The sequence below is a fragment of the Malus sylvestris genome, chromosome 2 (assembly GCF_916048215.2).
Source record: "Malus sylvestris chromosome 2, drMalSylv7.2, whole genome shotgun sequence".
Classification (NCBI taxonomy): domain Eukaryota; kingdom Viridiplantae; phylum Streptophyta; class Magnoliopsida; order Rosales; family Rosaceae; genus Malus; species Malus sylvestris.
In genome coordinates this window covers 14,578,453-14,598,392 of record NC_062261.1, presented here as the reverse complement: position 1 = coordinate 14,598,392, position 19,940 = coordinate 14,578,453, and the positions used below count along the sequence as shown (strand labels likewise).

Sequence of the window (19,940 nt, the reverse complement as noted above, 5' to 3'; positions counted from 1 at the left end):
TTATTCTTAATCTTGGGGCAGAGATCTCCTACTTGCTTCATCATTATACCTCGCCTCATGTGAATTCTCTTCATCAACATAGTGTGAATAATTTGTAGCATAGTTATAATAGGCTTTTGCCTTGGCATTAGTATGATTGCATTGAAGGATTCACACAAATTATTCAGCAACATGTCACACTTGGGATAGGTTTCAAAGTGTGACTTGCTCCATTGAGTTGCATGCTTTTTCACTAGCCAATTATAGGCCTTCTCATCTAACTTCTTGTTGTGAAAAATAGATAATCAAAATTAGGCTTATTAAGTCTCAAATTTTTGTGCTCACAAGTATACGTCAAATGACAGTATAGCATATAAGCACGGATATCGTCCCACAGAGATCAAATTGTCTAAAAATCTTACTAGCTAAATTGAAACAAATTGTAATTGAGAAGCTTTAATGGAAAAGAGAGAAAATTTGAATTAAACTAAAAATGAAATATGACTTGAAAATAAAATGCATGAAATAATAAAATTAAAAACATAAGAAAATAAAACCTAGGGCATTTGAATTCACCGTAACCAATTTTACTTAATTCCCTTAATATGTTATGCTCAAGTAGTTCCCCAATACTAATGATCGATTTTCCCTAAATTATTCAACGGCCATGGCATCTGATTACATCAAAAGTATCCTTACATGTTAATCCTCTATGGCATCTAAATGAATTTAAACAAGTAAGAACCCATTAAGCTTTATGGAAATCGTTGGAAAATCACACAAACCATAATTGTATGGCATCTACAAATAGGTATTTATGGTATCAATTGCAAGAAGCTAAACCCAAGATAAGTATGACATCTACTCTAACTTGCATCAAATCAACATAATTTAAACCTAGATGGTGATCAAACATCTAAATAAAAATAAGCACATTACGAATAGCAAAATATACTTAATAAAGATGAAAAACTTGATAATAACAATGCCACAAGACAATTAAGTATTCATGATTAGGCTACATTGTAGCCCCAGTAAAGAAAAACTCGAAAGTAGCTCTTCCTCTTGGCCTTCCTTGCAGCAGCCCCCTATGTAGAATAGATGATTTTTGGTTTTGTTTTTTGTGGCTGACTTTTCACAAGGAGAATGGACCTCCTTAATATAAAACCCACGGCAAGTGTATTAAAGGCTAATTGAAATGTTTTAAAGATAAGGCATGAAACTGTGGTTGACCCAATAGTTAAGGTAATTTTTTTTGTAATTTATCCTAAATTTTTTTATGACGAAGTTATCTTTTCGATTACCTTATCACCACTGTTTATTCGATTAGGCTGAAATAAAAATATCATAATGGGCTCCAAATTTTCTGGCCCAGCCCACCTTTGCAACTTAAAAGCACTGTCGCTGCTATATTACAAAACAAAAAACGGAACCCAATTTTTTTCTAGGGCTTCAAATGGACGACATGGCTCCCTATTACCCGCCACCGCCTCCACCACCAGGCTCGGTTCACTACCCCTACTACCAACAACCTCCGCCCTCTCAGCCACCTCCTGTGGTTGTGCCACCGCCACAGCACCACTTGGTTCAGCCCTACTTCCCTCAACAGCCATCACCTTTCGCTTCCTACGCTGCCCCTCTTATCCCCCAACCCTCATACGACGAGCTCCGAACTCTATTCGTCGCCGGTCTCCCAGAAGATGTCGAGCCTCGCGAAATCTATAACCTCTTCCGCGAGTTTCCGGGTTACGAGTCCTCCCACCTCCGAACCCCCAACGGAAAATCTCAGGTACGTCGTTACCAATTGAAATTCAATAAATTTAATGCCTAATTTTTAAAGGTTTTTTTATTGGGAAGTTGGGGAATTTTGGATTGAATTTGAATGTGTGGTATTTATTGACGCTGAAGTTTATGTGAGCTGACACGGTGTTTTGGTGATGCAGCCTTTTGCTTTTGCGGTGTTCTTGGATCAGCAGTCTGCCATTGGAGCAATGCACGCGCTGAATGTTAGTATCTTGCATTGTTTAGTGATGTAAAATTTGGATATCTATAAATAAATACTGTATTTGTACTATTTTGGTTGCATTGCCGTGTCGACATTGTGGAAATCGGGCTAGTATTGGTTGGTATTTCGTGGTTTAAATAGGGCGATCATTTTGCTTCTAAAGTCTTTTGCAATTTGCAATTATGATAATGAAGTCAATATTTATCCATTTTTATCTCCTTGGCTGAAGAGCCTATCATAGGGTTGAATCACTTATACAAATTTGTGTGTGGAGGATGAAGTTCTATAGTAGCGGTTTGCAAATGTGTCGGTTGATTATATGCCTTTTAGTTGGCGAGTTTTCCTCTTTTTATGTGAAATTTAGGTGCACGAAGAAAGATGTGAAAGCATTAACTGAGAGCTCTTGATTTTGAACCTTATTTGCAGGGGATGGTGTTTGATCTTGAGAAAGGTTCAACATTATATATTGATCTAGCAAAATCTAATTCTAGGTCGAAGCGCTCAAGAACAGGTTTATTGCTTTGTACTTTCTTCACTTTCTTTGTCCGTTCTTTGTTTATTTCGGTAATAACTGGCATGGAACTGCAATGTGTGCTATTGTTGATCATTGTTTGCAGATGATGAAAGATCTGGCTCAGATAAGAGAGCTAGAAGTTCGTCATATTCAAGGGGAACTCCTGATTCTGGTAAGAGGATTGTCTGTAACTTCTTGTTTAAGGGATTTAGCTCATGCGAATTCCTTTGTCTACAGTTATTTGTATATTAATCATCCTGATGTACATTATGCGATCTCCATTCTGTATATGATCAATTTTCTTAATGATATCTGTTTGATGATTGCCTGGTCTCTGAGACCAGAAACTATTACTTAGTCACATGGAGGACACATTTATCTAATAGCTCACATTGCACATGTTTTGCACGCTTGGACACTAGCAGGAGTTGGCAGCATTCACATGCCTGGAATGGGTAATTCCGCTTACAACATGACTGGTTATCCATCTGCACCAAGGTCATCTGCACTGCTTGAGCACACATTTTTTTTTACATGGAAGTGACTACAATTAGTCCAATAATCAGCACATATTTTATTTTAAAGTTATCACTTCTAGCTGAAAGGCCAAGGGCATAGTTAAAGAAGTTTCTGGATGCCCTGTTCCACAAAGTTGGAGTATAGTATTTCCTTTCTGAAATAACCTCTTTAGTAAATCTAATTGAACTTTTTGTACTCATTTATTGTTTTCTTTACTATTCAGTCATGGCAACTTCAATGGCAGAGCTGTACACGAGACAATATCCCCAAATGCGGTATGGTTTCTCTTCATTAGTTATACTTAGTTTCTCTGTGTATTTTCATTTTCAAGTCGATTTTAAACTCTTGAAGATGGTCATGCAATATTTTCTTTGATATTCTTTTTTTGCTTTCAAAAGATATATGTTCGATTCTTTAAGCATTATGATATTTATCTTGTCAGGCGTTTTACCATAGGGCTGCACTAGGGACATTGTTTAATGGAATAAAAGGCCACCTTAAAACTAATATTGAGTACATCCTATCGCAGTGTGTTGTAGTGAAAAAAACTTCCATTGTAGTCTCAGTATTTTAAATACTGGATTCCTAACATGGATTTTGTGCATCATTTTGTATTTTTTCAATTTGCGTGTTTTCTTCTGGAATCCTACTCTCTTCATCGTAGGTGTTACATAAATTGCATTAAATGCAATCTAATTGTGAACATTGTTGGCTCTTATTTACATTGGCAGAATAATTCTTCTGTACAGCATTTTCCACAAAATAATACTCCATGTCCAACACTTTTTGTGGCTAACTTGGGGCCAACATGTACGGAGCAAGAGTTAATTCAAGTGTTTTCAAGGTGAATAGCTATAATTTTTTTTCATTTGCATTCATCTGTATAGTCTGTAACACTGACGAGGCTTTTCTAATTTGTTTTTGTTAGGTGCCCTGGGTTCATAAAATTGAAGATGCAAAGTACATATGGAGCTCCGGTTGCATTTGTTGATTTTCAGGTACTTATTGGTGCTATCATTAAGCGGCTTAAAAATAACAGTAAACATGCAGTGTTTCCAAGAGGGAGCTTAGATGTAGATAGCACTGGTATGAGCATTTGTAGATAACAATCGAGAATCGAAAATAAAGTTATCCATTACTTATTCTATTGCTGCCTTTTGTGTCGGAGTCTTGGGCGTTATCGATTTTATGTTATGGAAGCCTTGCTTACCAGTATAATGTCTGGATTTCCTGATTGCAACGCTTCCTAGACCTGCTTTGTGGTTCTAAATTTCTAATTATATGCTTTGCCCTATATTTGTAGGACACTGCCTGCTCAACTGGAGCGCTGAGCCATCTGCAAGGCACATTTCTCTACTCGTCAACAGCTGGCGAAGGCATGAGATTAGAGTATCCTTTAGTAGTTCGCTTCTTGCTTTGTTTGCTTTTTTCCATTCCTCTCCATGGATTTGTTGGTTTTATGTTACAAGTTTTGCTTAACAAGAATCCCAGATACGCCAGATCACGAATGGGAATGCGTAAGAAGCCGAAGTAGTTGAATAGAAGATTGTAGCTTTTCGCTCGCTTCCATGCCCGCGCAAGGCGATCCACATCTTACATTAGTTGTACCGACAGCAGGTAGATTTGCTATCCAGGCAGGGGTATCGATTTATGTTCATTTTCCTTGATGGTGCCCTCGTCGTCATCGTCAACATTCAATAATGGAAAATATTTGTGGGTTTTCAAATTATAAACATTTTATTCTTTGACAAAAAGTATGATATTTAGTTGACTTAAACATATTTTGTTGTACGTGCGCTTGATGGATACAATTACGGTAAAAAACAAATATTTATTTGCATATGTCAAACAGTAATTTGTCTGTATATGTTACAAGCTTAGGTATGTTTGCTTTTCCGTCCCGGAAGTCGAGTACTCCGGGGTAACAATGAACCAGAATTTAAGAGTTGGAACTCAATAATAAGGTGCATAATTGTTCTAGTGTTATGCAAATGTCACCAAGGATTCCGCTTCTAGGTTGTTGCTTGAAGGCCACGGATGTAGAAGCATTCAATTTCAAACAACTATTTGTAGTTTGTGATGTATTGAGGTTGGTTCTGTCCTTACTCATTGTTCTAAAAATCTCCACCTCGTGTCGCCTAGGCCCTACTTAGGTGCTATGCAACTGGCCACCGTTTTGATTAATACTTGGGCGTTTAAAAATTAAGAAAGAGCACCTAGACCTGCTGAGGTGCCCGCCTAGCCCACCTAGGCACCCAACTAGCCCACCCAGACTCGCCTTGGTGGCGACTCACTTAGACAGAAAATAAATAACTTTCAATTTGCATTTTATTTTTTTAGTAAATTATAAGAGACTTGTTGCATACTTAAATAAACACACACTTGATCCCCATGTTTTCATTATGTTCCAATACTTCATAATATATGTCATTCTATTTTTGTAGTTTATGATGAAATTATATATATTTTAAGTATAAGAAGACACTTATTTATACGAAATACAAAATATTTACTTAAATCCGCCAAATCCGCCTAGGGACTAAGCCCAAATCCGCCGCCCGACTAGTGCCTAACGTTTTTAGAACCTTATCCTTACCTTTACTAAAGCTTCCAACCCTACTGTGCAAGAAAGATGGTGAGATAAGCGATCACTAAAATGAAGATAAGGATTCATTTAACTTTCCAAAAAATCGCTCGATGTGTTTTTTTATTTTATTTTGACGAAACATACTTTAATCAGTTGCTTACGTGTACAAACCATTGATATTTACAAAGCTCACAATACATTAACATTCAAATTAACCGATTGACCATAATGCTAAACCAGTTCAATGTAAGTGGACAGATAAATAAAAATAATAACAACTAATCAAGCATCGTCAATTACAAAGTGTGTGTGTGAGAGACTTGTTCAAAGGAAAATAAAAAATTGTCAAAGACAATGACTAGTCACATTTTCCACACGCTTGACTTTTTGTATTTTTGGTTTTTCTTTTAGAGGATGATATTCTCTCCTCCTAATCTCTCTCTCAATCCTTCCTTTTTTATTTGAACGGTTACAGTTTAACCGCATCAATATTTTATATTGATTTTTTTCATAAAGATGATAACACAAATAACAATATATAAGAGAAAAAAAAAAGAAAGATAATGAAAATAAGAAGGAAGAAAATCATATTCCTTTACCTTTACAATTAGACATGTGCATGAAATTTATTATTTTCCTTTTTCTATTTTTTTGGATTTATGTAGAAAGGTCAACGTGAATCGTAAACTCCTACATCCAAGGACCAACTGCCCTCGGGTTTGTCACACTGCCATTGCCTGCCACGTCACGGCATTCATGGGGATGATCATCGTATCGTATGCTTGACTTTCTACTTTTCATTTTCTGACCGAATTCTTAGTCTGCATGATCAATGTTCTTGATATAATAATGGAGATAAATAATAGGAAAATGGAACGTGGAAATAGATATTTGCGACATATGGGCTATCGCAAGCTCAATTATTCAACTAAAATTCAGTATATTACCAAATATAATAGAACCTAGGTAGTGATATAATCAGAATTTTCAAATAATATGATCATGATATCAACAAAAAAAAGTTTCATTGACTCATTTCGTTGAGCATCTAGCAGACATCTATCAATTCTTGTCAACATATGCTGAAAGTTTATGCCAACATGTGGCGACAACTACTATTATTTGTAAAAGCTTGTCGATGGTGGATGCAAGATACTGTAACGAAATGTTGAAGGCTATCAAGGCTTTTCAACTAAAGAATTTCATACAAAAATAGAGAAAAGGAAGACAATTATAATAAAAGAAAATAAAAGAAGCATGAGGAGAATGTTGTAATTTAATTTATATTAGTTGTTAATAAGGAGTCAAATACAATATACAAACAAATATACGTAGAGCTTTTGAAGTTGTCGAGATCAAGAACAACCAATAACTCTATATTGGTTCCGCCAGTAGACATATGTTCTCATTTTTTTTTTTATCTTTTGCATGATTAGAGATACAAAAAAGATAACATATTCACTGTTACACCTAAAGATTTTCTTTCATCGATGCTCGCCCTCTTGTTTCTCTTGGAGAAATCATCTATTGGTACTAATAGGCAAGTCATGTGACCAAATAGTAGTCTTACGCTTGACTAAAGTATGATTAGTTTGATAAGTGGAAGTTTAGTTCTTAATCCTTTTTTGTTTAGACTAAAGAAGTCAACAACATTGATGGATATATAATTCTACTCCACTTTTGGGGACCCCATTACAAAGGAAGTTGGATCCCTCCGGCAAAATTTGCTTTAAATGCAACCTAATACCTTTCTTCTTTTATTTTCTTTTTCCTCCAAGAATTCAATTTTATTTCAAGAATTTAAAATTACCTGACATTCATCTTCAAACTTCAGATTCATCAAGTTACCTAGCGTGGTTCGCTAGGCAATATGGAAGACTGAAGCAATAAAAATATAATTATTACCATCTATTTATATTATTTATAAATAGAGAAAGGATTCACATTATCTTGGTGGGCGTTACCTCTATTAGAGAGATTGTACAAATAGATGGTAAATGAAGCACTAATCCAGATGCAATATCAGCCACCCAAACCTCTCTTGACGCCAGTGAAATTTGGTTGATAAGACGCCAATGACATTGATTGTAAACACAAATAACAATCAATCGATAAACCTTGATGTCACCCTTACATTGAGTCGTGGAGTCGGTTCTGTAATAAGGGGTTTGCTTTCATCCTTTGCGGTGAGTCGTGTGCACTAACTTTGTAATTGCTTCGAGAATATAGAGTAAACAAAAGCTACAACTGATAGTCACTTAAATGAGGAAATTAACGCAAGTGGCATTTTATCACAGTGATGGAAATATATTGAGCCCTTACATAATGACGTGGATTCGAACCCCGTCAATGACTAATCTAAGGGCTGGTTTGGTATTGCTGTGCTTTGAAAAAAAGCTGCTGTGAGAATAAGCGGCTGTGCTGTGAGAATAAGCGGTTGTGAAATAAATCAGCAGAGTGTTTGGTAAACTTTTTTGTAAAAGTTCTTTTGGAAAAAAAAGCAGTCTAATAGTGGGTCTTTTCATTAAAGAAGCACTGTAGCTTCGAGTGCTTTGAAAAAAAGCCAGTTTTCCAAAGCTACAAATAGCAGCTTCAGCTTTTTCCTTTGATTTCAGCTTATTCTCACAGCAGCTTCCAAAATAAGCCCTTTTTTTTTCAGTTTACCAAACACCTAAAACCCTCACAGCTTTTTTTCATGGGTGCTTTTTTTTTAAGCACCTCACTCCCAAACTAGGTCTAACAAAATCTATCATTTAATAAAATAAAATAAAATGAGGAAATCAACAAACACATGGAGACTAGTACTACATGAAACAAAATTACAAATCACTTCCTCTAGTCTCTAGCTAGCCCCATTATTGCTGACATCCCTCCACAAATTATTTCTACCCCCACTCTATCTAGCTTGGTGCAAAGCCAAAATAAAATAAAATAAAAAATAAAAAATAAAACCTCGTCATTGTTTTCTTAATTTTGCAACCTACCCACCCACTTTCTTCAATATTTCAATCACAAAGCAACAAAACCTTAAAAGAAGCCCCCTTCTTTTCAGGGCTATAAAGTTCGGCTTCTTTGTATTATTTATATGCATGGTAAGTAATATAATTGAGTCACAATACCAAAAAAATACAATACAACACAACTAGCCATGCATTTGCAAGCTGTGCACCCATAATCTATATATACTAAACAATCATTATACATTTCTTCCATAAAAAAAAAAAAACAATCATTATACACATATGTGTCTACACACACACACACACACAAAACCTTTAAGAGAAAGTATTCCTATCTTTTTAAATGGGAATTAGTTGTGAGGCGCAAACGACATTAAACTTCAGCCACCTAAACTATTTATTTTTTACGTTGCATCTCATATATCATTCTTGCTAAGAATTAATCAAATCGGAAATATTTGAGGCATCTAATTAAGCTCAAAGAAATTGACGAATAATATGGTCTAAGAAATATTAAAATTTCATCGTGTTAATTGAATGGGCAAATGATTTCAAATTGAATTGAATTTTGCAAGGATGATCCAAGAATCGAGGTTTACAACATAGACGATTCAGATCATTGAAGTTCGATGTGTAGTGGAACATAACATTGCATTATTAGAGTAGAAATGTAATGTTGCAAAGAATTCGTTTTCTCTAAGTCATAGTGGTTAAACATCTTGAAGAGTCGTTGCATAATAGTTTTTTCTTGGTAGACGACAACCATAATGGTTAAGCATCTTTGATGCATACTTTTTCAACAATCCAAAATAGAAAAGGCATGAAGAAATCAAGTACTATTGTCGTTGTGTTTTAAACGTTTGCAGTTGTATCTCTCACTCAGTGAGTTATGGCATTATGGGCAAACTTTTAGTAGGGGAATTGTGGAGAGCAATAATACTTGGTACAATCCCACTGTATCCAACAAATACAAAGCAAATTGCAAAAGTATGGGGAACAAGAGCCAACCACATCCGAATTTAGTAATGTTTTTTATATATGAAGTTCCATATATAGTTTCGATTCGTCAGTGCTCATAACCCTAATGTAGTTAAAATACATGGAAACAAAAATGTGGTTGAAGACAAGCACATGCGATCTGTCCTTGTTGTATATAAAAATGGAACATTTCCTCCAACCACATTATTTGTGGCTCCTATCGTATGGGAAAGAGTACTCCTCAATTATATGTCACTAGTGATTTTGATACTCCCGATTTAATTTAGCATGCAACGCTTACGAAAAACTGTAAATATTTGTGATAACGTAAATTATAAGTTCGAGAATTGTTGCCTTATGGTTTATGACTTGAGTAAACAAGTTAGTGACATAACATAGAATGGCAATATATCCTTTTGGGGAGTGGTGTTTTATTTATAGGCTTATCAAAATAACTGCTAAACCATATTTTAAGCATCACTTTACATCGTGTTTTTTCAATCACTCCATAGACTTTTACTTTGTGTTTTGTATTGCCTCATTTCGTCAATTTTATATATTAGCTCGTTAACTTTTGATATAGGGTACTCGAGGTGCCGTCAATATGTCATTCATTTTATTGATATCAGGTTAATATCATAAAGCAAAAGCTAATGTTAAATGATGACATTTTTATTTAATTTTTATGTTAAATGGAGAAAGATTATGCCAAGTTAACTCTTCGACAATGATTTAAAAAAAAATAAAAAATAAAAAAACTCTTCGACGATGATCGCCCATTACACCCAAAAATTCTCCGCTCATCCCTCCTCCACCAATTTTACTAATAATATAAGAAAGGAAATGAAAAAGATACAAACGTGGGGTGGGAGGAGAACTAGGTCAAGACCCAGAAAGACAAAATGATCAACGAAATGGTAATAAAGACAAAAACATAGTGTTAAGAGCATGAACATAGGCTGCAAAATCCAGAACCGTAGACCACCAATAATAAGCATAACTATCTGCTCCAAATGAAGCTAAATTATTTGCAACTTGATTTCATTCTCAATAAATATGTGTACAAATAAATCGTATTCGATGAAGTTGTTATAAACAATTCTTCCAATCTACCATAAGAAATCAAAAGACCGCATTTGGAGCCTCGAAAAGATACATGGAATCTGTTTCAATCCATAAATGCTTCCAATCTCTTACCCAAGCTATACGCACAACCTCAATGAAAGTAAGATTTTGCAGCAACTAGGATTACAAATTCTGTGTTTGATGCACAAGCTAGCACCCCACCCACTGATAAGCGAAAGATCCTACCAAATCCAGCTCGTCCATCGACATAAGACACATCGATATTGAGCCTGAGCCACCCAACCATCAACGACTTCCAAATTACTGAAATAAGGACGGAGCCATAATATAAAGCGGCAAGATACACAATAATGAGAAAATAGGCAATGCAGAAGAGAATGAGCTACATCTCGAGAAACACACTAGAGCCAACTCACAAAATCAAGCCACTAGCCATAACTTGGCATAATCTAGGAGAGCAGACTTGCCCTCAAACTGAATTTGATTCTAAAGGAATCAAATGGTCCATATAATGTACAAGCCGCTATAATCGAAAGTTTTTTAGTAGAACCATAAAAAGTTGTAAGAAAGGTTTCCAAAAAAAACTTGTCACACTGATTCTACTATTAGAGAGGGACAACAAAAATGCTCCAACAACTAAGACCAAAGATCCATAGTCCAAGGACAATCCAAAAACGTGTGAGAGAGAGACACACACACAACAGCTGAATTACAAAAGGATCAACGAGAAATCATCAAAATTCCCGTTTGCTGAAGTACTGCATCAGTAAGGAGACAATCTTGTAAAACTTTTCAAACAATTTTGCCTCGATTGAATCCGGTGAGACCAAACAATTTTCCTCCAAAACACCTGAATCATAGTTAAACAAGTGAGAATAAGCCTCTTTAACAGTTAGGTGCCTTGGTAGTAATGAAATCCACCATTTGTTTCAAATATGAAGTTTTTGTTCTTGATAATCGATGTTTGTGTTTTGCAATTTTTTTTTTTTCGTGTTTGAATAAAACTCCTATCCAAAAAGAAAAAACGATATTTTTAATTTTTCTACTTTTCTATCTATAGTAGAAAAGACATGATCCTTCAACTTTAGAGTGGTCTAATCTTCCAAATTCATGTGTGGTCCTACTAGTCATGGTATGGCTTCTTAAAAATACAAGCAAATGTGATTTTATTCCACCGACAAAAGGTCGCTCTCAATCAACTTTGTGACGGTAAATTCAGGGAATCAAACCCAACTACAAAAAATGGAAGTGAAAAACAAAAGATAATAACCATTTTTGTGGATAAAATAATAAGGCCGGCCCAATAATATCATCAGCAGGTATTTTCAACCTTACTTATGGGGCCACTGGTATTGCAGAATGTCAATATTATCCCCTGCTGCCAATAACCAAAGGAGAGATTTTTTTAGAGCGCTGAAAACGTACGCTAGATTAAGTAATTAGTTGAATGATATTTTTTTAAGTTTTTAATCAATTGCATTAAAATATTTGGCGTACCGATTGTGTTTCAGGCACATTAAAAAAAATTCTTCAAACAAAAATAAGGGAAGGTATGCCGTTTGCTTGGTGGGAAAAGTCAATCCCTAACGGTATAGAAAATTAAATAAGAAGCAACGAAATAATAAAACCCACAAAAGCAACAACTTAATTAGGTTGGGTTTGGAGTGCTTTTTACATTTGCCAAAACACTCTTCCAAAACAAAAATATTTTATTTTTATAGTGTTTGGTTGGATATGTTTTTTGGGTCGGAGCTCTCATGTCACGTCACCCAACCCCTATAAAATAAATAAAGAGTACCTCATGCATTATTGCATTTTGATGTAGTAGTTCCTCTTATTTCACTTTTTTTTTTTTTTAAATTAGTTAATTTCACATTAAGTTCAACGTGTTTTCAAGCAGAAAGCACTGGTTTTCTTTAATGAAATGGTAACAGATGTTCATAACATACAACTTAATTAGAGTGATTCATCTTAAAATTAACATTATCAAAATCATCGTTTACAAACTTCTAAAATCAAACAAAGTTGTAGGTTTAATTGTGGCAATGCCCCATAAACTCTCATATTAGTTTCTTTAGTCCTCCAATACAAATATGTGTTGTACCATTGATCATTTTCACTAACTGCGTCCGTTTTTTCATTAAATTTAGGGGAATATTACGAATTTCATCTCACATCATTGAAAATAAATTGAAAAAGGAGAAAGACAAAAACTTAAAAAAAGATCTTTTTTGTGTAAGAAAATTGAATACATAGGAACTTTTTTTTTTCACAGTTTAATATGTGATGTGTTAGTTGTTTAAGGGCTAGTTTGGGATTGCTGTACTATGAAAAAAAAAGGCGTTGTTTTGAAAAGTAGGGGTATAATTGCTTATGCTTTCTGTTGTTCCTATGATTTTGACAAAAATCACTTCTTTTTTCATTTACTAAACACAATTTTAGCCCCAACTTTTTTAAAAAGCTACTTTTAAAATAATTTCAGCAATGTCAAACCAGCCCTAAGTCTAGCCACATTTCGATTTCCTACCAACTTTGAAATCGTATTGCCTAATATTTACAAGTTGCCAAGTCCAACTATTTTCATTTTGTATTTAGAAAATTTCATTTTGTTTTAAGTTGAAGTTTCTAATATACCCCTAGATTTAATAAAAAAAAACGAGGTTAGTAAAATAACCAATGATGTAACACATCGTTAAGTTGAATGATTAATGATTCAATATATTTTTAAGTTCGTGAACTAATTAAAGTATAATTTTCAACATTGGTATATAATAAATTATAGTCTAATCATAACAAAAGAATAAACCACTCTTTCCTCACTATATAAACAAGAAAATAGAATTGTTATTATTTTCTTCACAACCTTTGAATTCCACTTGAGTTGTCCACACAAACAGACACCTCCCATCACTTCACTACCTCCTCTACCTCTTCTACCTCTTCTACCTCCACCACCCACTACATATTTTTATTTATTTATTTATACTTCTAAATTGTATAAAACCCAACCAATTTTTTTGAAAAATATGCAAAGATGAAAAATAAATAAAGCATCTGTCCACTCTAAAAAAAGTGCCCTGTATTTTTAGGACAGGGTCCTCTGAGTCTGACTGACCCCATTTCTTAATTAGGCAAGACGGCATTTAGTATTACAATCTGGTGGTATTTCTCTTCGTTTATAAGTGAAAGGTTTTAGATTCGATTATCGTCAAATGCGAGTTTGAATCACACTATTACTAGCCCATTTTGAGTTTAAGCCCATCTCATCCTCCTTAATGTAAATAATATTGTTTGTTAAAAAAAAAATTAGGCAAGACCTCCCAAAAAAATAAAAAAACCCAAAAAAAGAGAAAAAGAAAAAGAAAATCGGTGGGATTTGTTGTGTCGGTGAATTTGGATTTATTTCGGGGAATAAAATGTTTTAGTTTGTTGGGTTCCAGAGACGTGGAAGCCTACCCAGATACAACCTTGGTGGCCAAGTAGCATGCAAAAAACCCCCTCCCACCTTTCTCTCTCTCTGTCTTCCAAAAAGCAGAGCACCCCTTTCGCACTCTCAGACCGACATCAACAATTGAAGGAGAACAATTGAAGATGGAGGGCGGCGGCGGAGAGGCTGCGAATAGGAAGAGAGCTGGGGTGGACAACGACAAGCCGTACAAGGGGATACGGATGAGAAAGTGGGGCAAGTGGGTGGCCGAGATTCGAGAACCCAACAAGCGCTCTAGAATCTGGCTTGGTTCCTACTCCACTCCCGTCGCCGCCGCTCGGGCGTACGACACGGCGGTTTTTTACTTGCGGGGTCCCTCCGCGCGGCTCAATTTTCCAGAGGCTTTGCCGGTCGAAGGTGGCTGCGGGTGCGGTGACATGTCGGCAGCTTTGATACGCAAGCGGGCCACCGAGGTCGGCGCCCGAGTAGACGCGGTCGAGACGGCTTTGCGACACCACCGCGGTTCGGCGGCAGGGAACGGAGACGGCGATGAGATTAAACCCTGCTTCGCCGGATGCGTGGATCGGGTCGACCTGAACAAGATGCCCGACCCGGAGAATTCGGAAGGTGAGTGGAATTAGAGAGAGGTTGTCTTAATCTCTTGCGGTTTTAAAAATTGAGGGGTGGCCTTTGCTAACGTGCGCAGGGGAGGTATGTGACTGCTGAAGCAATGATGAAGCTTTCGTCCTGGTCCTGGAAATTAGAATTTCGCCTACTGTATCTCTTTTTTTTACCCTTTTTTTTTTCAGAAAATTTTTGCTTTGGATGGAGAAATTTTGGCCATATATAAAAACGTGATGTAAGATGTAAATTATGCTACTAATTCGCTTAATTTCCCCCTTTTTTCTGTATTTATTCCTTTTAATTTTGGGTAATTAACATTTGCTCGTATAAGGAAATGTTGAGTCTTGTAGTTCAGATGGTTAAGAGCAGCACCGAGTTTTTGTGTTCGATTCCCTCCCTCCCTGTATATTGCTTTGTATTAAAACTTTGCTCCTCAATAAGTGGTAGTTTGGTGGTGAGGTAGGAGATGGGAGAATTGAAGGAATAGAGCAAAAAATGGAAAAGAAAGGGTGGATTTAAGTGGAAAAAATGAAAAAGAAAGAGGAGGGAATGTTTTTACTTGTTAGCTGTGAAGGAGGGAGCAAAAACTAGAAAGGGTCCTACAGTTGGGGGACACAACAGGGACCAGGCTAACCACTGAAGTTACAACTACTAGTTGTACTAGTACAAGAAAGCAATTGGGATTTGGAAGAGTTAGGTATATCTGGTTCTCTGCACTGTTGCTGGTTAAGTGTGGTTGTGGGGATTAGATATGGTGGTGATGGTGCTGGTGGGGTTTTGGATGACGGAGGAGCAAGAGGGCAAATGGGATGCACTGTGCCCTTTATCGGTTTTGTCCCCCCTCCCCCCTAGGCCACTCTCTCTCTCAGTCTTAGATTCTATTTGCGGTCAAATGGCACTGTTGCAATGGCTATATGATCCCTCTCCGACAAGAGAGTGTTAGGATCGTGTGAGTGTTAGAAAGAAGAGTGTCAGGACCAATTGCATACACGAACGCGCACGGTAATGATGCACGTGCGTAAGTTGAAGAGGACCATAGACCATAGGTATGATCGTGTACACGCGTTGATGCTGGACGTCCCTGCTTTGTGGGTTCCAATTTTGCATAGTAATTAGAGATTAGCTACGAACGGCCGATGAACATTGAACAATGCATGAGCTGTGATCCAATCCATGTTCTGGGGAGTAAAGACCAACGATTAATCCACGATTAGCGGAGAATTCGGTGTTTACTATTTGCTAATTTGAGTAATTAATTATTATAAACTTTCTCAAATCTCAATGATGTAGATGTCTATAGGTGTCCTATTCACCTCTTTCCCCTCAAAGATTTGATTGACTGCAGTTCCACATGTTTATTTCCATCGTGTGATCAAAGGAAAATACAATCTTTAATTTCAGTGTGACAATCAGTTTGACTCCGATGCATTTCCTGTTTTTTCAAAGACATAAATTTAAATTGCACAATAATTGAAGCCGAATAAAGTCAACAACCCACATTTCAAATATGTTGTTCTACAACCGGTACATCATGAATCAATCCGATGCCCGATTCAGCTCAACAAACACCGGTCATGGATGACATGGCAAACCACACTCGTAAATCCGCGAGGAGACGCGATAGCTACTGAACTAATTTTTCAATAACGTTAGTTGCACTCACGTGCGTGAAGTATATTTCTAGCTAGTATACATGTGGACTGTGGGGCCCCATGCATCTACATTGGAAATTACCCACTCGCATGTGGGTAAAATGACGTAGGCATTCTGTTGGAACCCGATGATGAACACTCAAGAAAACTTGGAAATAAATGTTTGTTTGTGCACTCAATAGTTGGAAGAATATCTGTTATTCAATTGAAAGAGCAACAATGGCATTAAATAACCTTGAAAAAAAACTGAAAGCTAGAAATAAGCAGCCCACATTTTAACAAACCGAATAACGTGGTACACGACTAAAATAAGAAGCAAACTAAACAACTTGTCCCTAAAGAATAGGGATTATTAACAACTACTAAAAACAATCCTCCAAACTAGGAGACCTAACCCTAACGGCTAGGAAATCTTAACAACTTCAACATCCTCCCTTAAACTAAATGCCATTAGCAATCAATTTACATCCATGAGTTAGCAAACACCCATTAACTCCCGCAGTTTTAGAAACACATCTAGCTTCAATGGTTTGGTAATGATATCCACTATCTACTCCTGTGTAGAACATTGAACCAGTTCCACAACTTCATTCTTGGTGAGCTCTCGAAGAAAATGGAAACGAACATCTATGTGTTTGCTGTGACCATGCATCACTGGATTCTTTGAAAGCTTAATAGTAGAACTATTATCGCAATAAACCCTTGTGGATTTGCATTGTTCATGACTGAGCTGTTGTTAAATCCTTCTTAACTAAACTGCTTGACACGCACTCGATGCTACAGCTATTAACTCAGCTCAGCGGTAGATAAAGTAACCACATGTTGTTTCTTCGAAGACTATGAGACTGCCCCTGAACTCAACATAAAAACATACCCTGAAGTACTCTTCCTATCATCCTAATCTCCAGCATAATCACTGTATGTGTACTCACCGTGCCCTTCAAGTACCTCAACACTCCGTTCGCTGCTTTAAGATGCAGCTCAGTAGGTCGTTCTATAAACATGCTAATTAAACTGATAACATACATTATATCAGGTCGTGTGGCAGTCATGTACATAAGACTTCCCACAATTTGTTTGTACACAGTGCTATCAACTTTTATGCCTCTTTCATCTTTCATCATTTTGAAGCCATGAACAATAGGATTATGAATTGCATTACACTAGTCCATGTTAAACCTCTCCAACACTTCTTGAGCATATTTGCTTTGGCTAACATAGATTCCTTCTAGCCTTTGCAGCACTTCTAAGCCAAGAAAATAGCTCATTCTTCAAAGATCAGTCATATCAAACTCAATCATCATTGAATGCTTAAACTCTTTAAACATAGACTCGTCATTCCCAGTAAATATGAGATCATCAACATAAAGGCAAACAATTAACATTTTACCTCCATTCATTCTTTTGACAAACAAGGTGTGTCTATGTGGGCACTTCTTGAAACCTTCCTTCATGAAATAGGTCTCAATGCGACTGTACCAAGCTCGAGGAGCTTGTTTAAGACCGTATGAAGCCTTTTTAAGCTTATATACCTTGTGTTCCTGCCCTTTTTGTTCATAACCAGGAGGTTGTGCAACAAGCACTTCTTCATCCAAATCTCCATGGAGGAACACCAACTTGACATCCATTTAGTAAACCGTCTAATTATTCTGAGCTGCAAGTGATAATATGACACGAACTGTATCTAAGCGAGCTACAGGTGCAAACACTTTGGCATAATCCACTCCATATTGTTGACTATACCCTTTTGCAACCAAGCAAGCCTTGTATTTGTCCACTTCACCTTTCTTGTTAAGCTTTGTTTTGTAGATCCATTTTACCCCCAATCACTTTTCCTCCTGATGGCATCTTTATCAACTCCTACGTATTATTTCTTTCTATGGCCTCAATTTTTGACTGCATAGCCTTCTTCCACTTGTCACTTTTCATAGCTTCCTCATAAGAGATGTGATCAATATCAGCAAACAAAGCTAAGTGAGCCATGTCTTCTTCCTCAGAGAGACCCTCTCCGCTTACATAGTCTCTCATCCAAGCTAGTTGTCTTCTGACTCGTCCTTCAATGGTAGTGTCTTTTGGTTGGTCATCTTGATCAAATAAACCACTTTCTAGTACTGCTTCATCAGTCTCGGATTCCTTTACGTTGTTATCATCTCCTGGACCTTCTTCTTCATCATTTTCCCACTCAAGATCAGCCATGATTGCTTCTCTGTGATTGTCCCTCCAATCCCAAGCTTTATCTTCTTCAAAAATCACATCTCGACTTATCACTATTTTATTAGAAACTTGATCAAATAGTCGATAAGCCTTGGATTTTTCGCTGGCTCCAAGTATGATGCATTTCATACTCTTGTCATCAAGTTCAATCCTCTTATTGTCAGGAACATGTACATATGATAGACACCCAAAACCCCTGAAGTGTTCTACTGATGGTTTGGAACCACTCCAAGCTTCTTCTAACGTCATGTTTCTCATTGCTAGCGTTGGACTTCTGTTGAGTACATGGATGGTCCAATTGACTGCTTTTGGCCAGAAAACTCTTGGAATTTTTTTTTCTCATAAAACATGCTTCGAATCATATTCATAATGGTTTGATTTTTTCTCTCCGCGACGCCATTCTATTGGGAAGTATAGGCAACGGTCAACTGCCTTTGAATTCTATGCATGTTGCAAAAATTTATGAACTCGAGTGATGTTAATTCACCTCCATGATTTGTATGCAGACTCTTTATGCTTGCACCTGTTTCTTTTTCAACCCTAGCCTTGAAGCTTTTGAAAATACTAAAAGCTTCTGATTTGGTAACCAAGAAATACACCCATGTCTTTCTACTGTAATCATCAATAAAGGTAATGAGATACCTTTTGTTACTGTTGAAGATTGGATTAATGGGCCCACATATGTCAGCATGCACAAGTTGAAGAGTCTGAGATGCCCTCCATGTACTCTCATTCGAGAATAGATCTCTCTGCTCCTTCACTACCAAACACTCTTCACAAACCTTCACGTGAGCCTTGAACTTTGGTAAGCCCTTCACCATATTTTTTTTGTTGAAGAATTTTTAGGCCGCTCCAACTCAAATGTCCATATCTACGATGCCACATTTGGGGTTAATCTTCGGCAATAATGTTGAAACACTTCTGTTCTTGTGGTTATGTGCGAGCAAGCAAGATGAACATTCTATTTGCTGCCATTGATGTTTCCCAGATCAATCATCTCTAAGGATGATAAATCTTGCACTTGCCACCTTTTATAAAAACAGCAAGACCTTTCTCTTGCAGCTGCCTAATGCTAAGTAAGTTGTTCTTTAAATCTGGCACATAAAATACCCCGGTGATGACCTGCATGATCCCATTGACTTCCATACGAACATTTCTCTTCCTTAGCACAACCAAGCTTGAATTGTTCCTAACTTCACAGATTTCCTGAAGGTTTCATCAAGGTCTGTGAATATCTTCTTCTTGCCACACATATAGTTGCTGCATCCCGAATCCATGAACTATAATTCCTCTTTGTCAGCTTCCTCGATATCCATATAAGCTATTAACATCATTTCTTCATTTGTCTCTGTGTAGAAACCTTTTGAATCCTTCCCTTTCTTAGGGCATTCCCAC

At 36.6% G+C, this 19,940-nt stretch overlaps 3 protein-coding genes across 6 annotated transcripts; 2 read left to right on the top strand and 1 right to left on the bottom strand.

Moving 5' to 3' along the window:
• Positions 1-1,412: 1,412 nt before the first annotated feature.
• Positions 1,413-4,882, top strand: LOC126586917 (RNA-binding protein L-like). Of its 4 annotated transcripts, none has more exons than XM_050251902.1 (10): positions 1,413-1,768; positions 1,923-1,985; positions 2,411-2,495; positions 2,602-2,670; positions 2,924-2,996; positions 3,241-3,292; positions 3,767-3,861; positions 3,946-4,015; positions 4,321-4,406; positions 4,509-4,882. In XM_050251902.1, the coding sequence occupies exons 1-10, from the start codon at positions 1,436-1,438 to the stop codon at positions 4,549-4,551; spliced, it is 969 nt and encodes a 322-aa protein (XP_050107859.1). In that variant the 5' UTR covers positions 1,413-1,435; the 3' UTR covers positions 4,552-4,882. The 4 variants fall into 4 exon arrangements, with proteins under 4 accessions (XP_050107859.1, XP_050107846.1, XP_050107852.1 ...); XM_050251889.1 differs by having other exon boundaries at positions 3,749-3,861; XM_050251895.1 differs by having other exon boundaries at positions 2,921-2,996.
• A 9,180-nt stretch (positions 4,883-14,062) lies between these two features.
• LOC126587013 (ethylene-responsive transcription factor ERF010-like) lies at positions 14,063-15,033 on the top strand. The gene has a single exon (XM_050251987.1). The coding sequence runs from the start codon at positions 14,220-14,222 to the stop codon at positions 14,694-14,696; it is 477 nt and encodes a 158-aa protein (XP_050107944.1). The 5' UTR covers positions 14,063-14,219; the 3' UTR covers positions 14,697-15,033.
• Positions 15,034-16,881: 1,848 nt separating this feature from the next.
• Positions 16,882-17,455, bottom strand: LOC126601493 (uncharacterized). The gene is made up of 2 exons (XM_050268207.1): positions 17,206-17,455; positions 16,882-16,985 (listed from the first exon to the last, which is right to left on the bottom strand). Exons 1-2 carry the CDS (start codon positions 17,453-17,455, stop codon positions 16,882-16,884), a joined length of 354 nt encoding a protein of 117 aa, XP_050124164.1.
• Between the last annotated feature and the right edge of the window lie 2,485 nt (positions 17,456-19,940).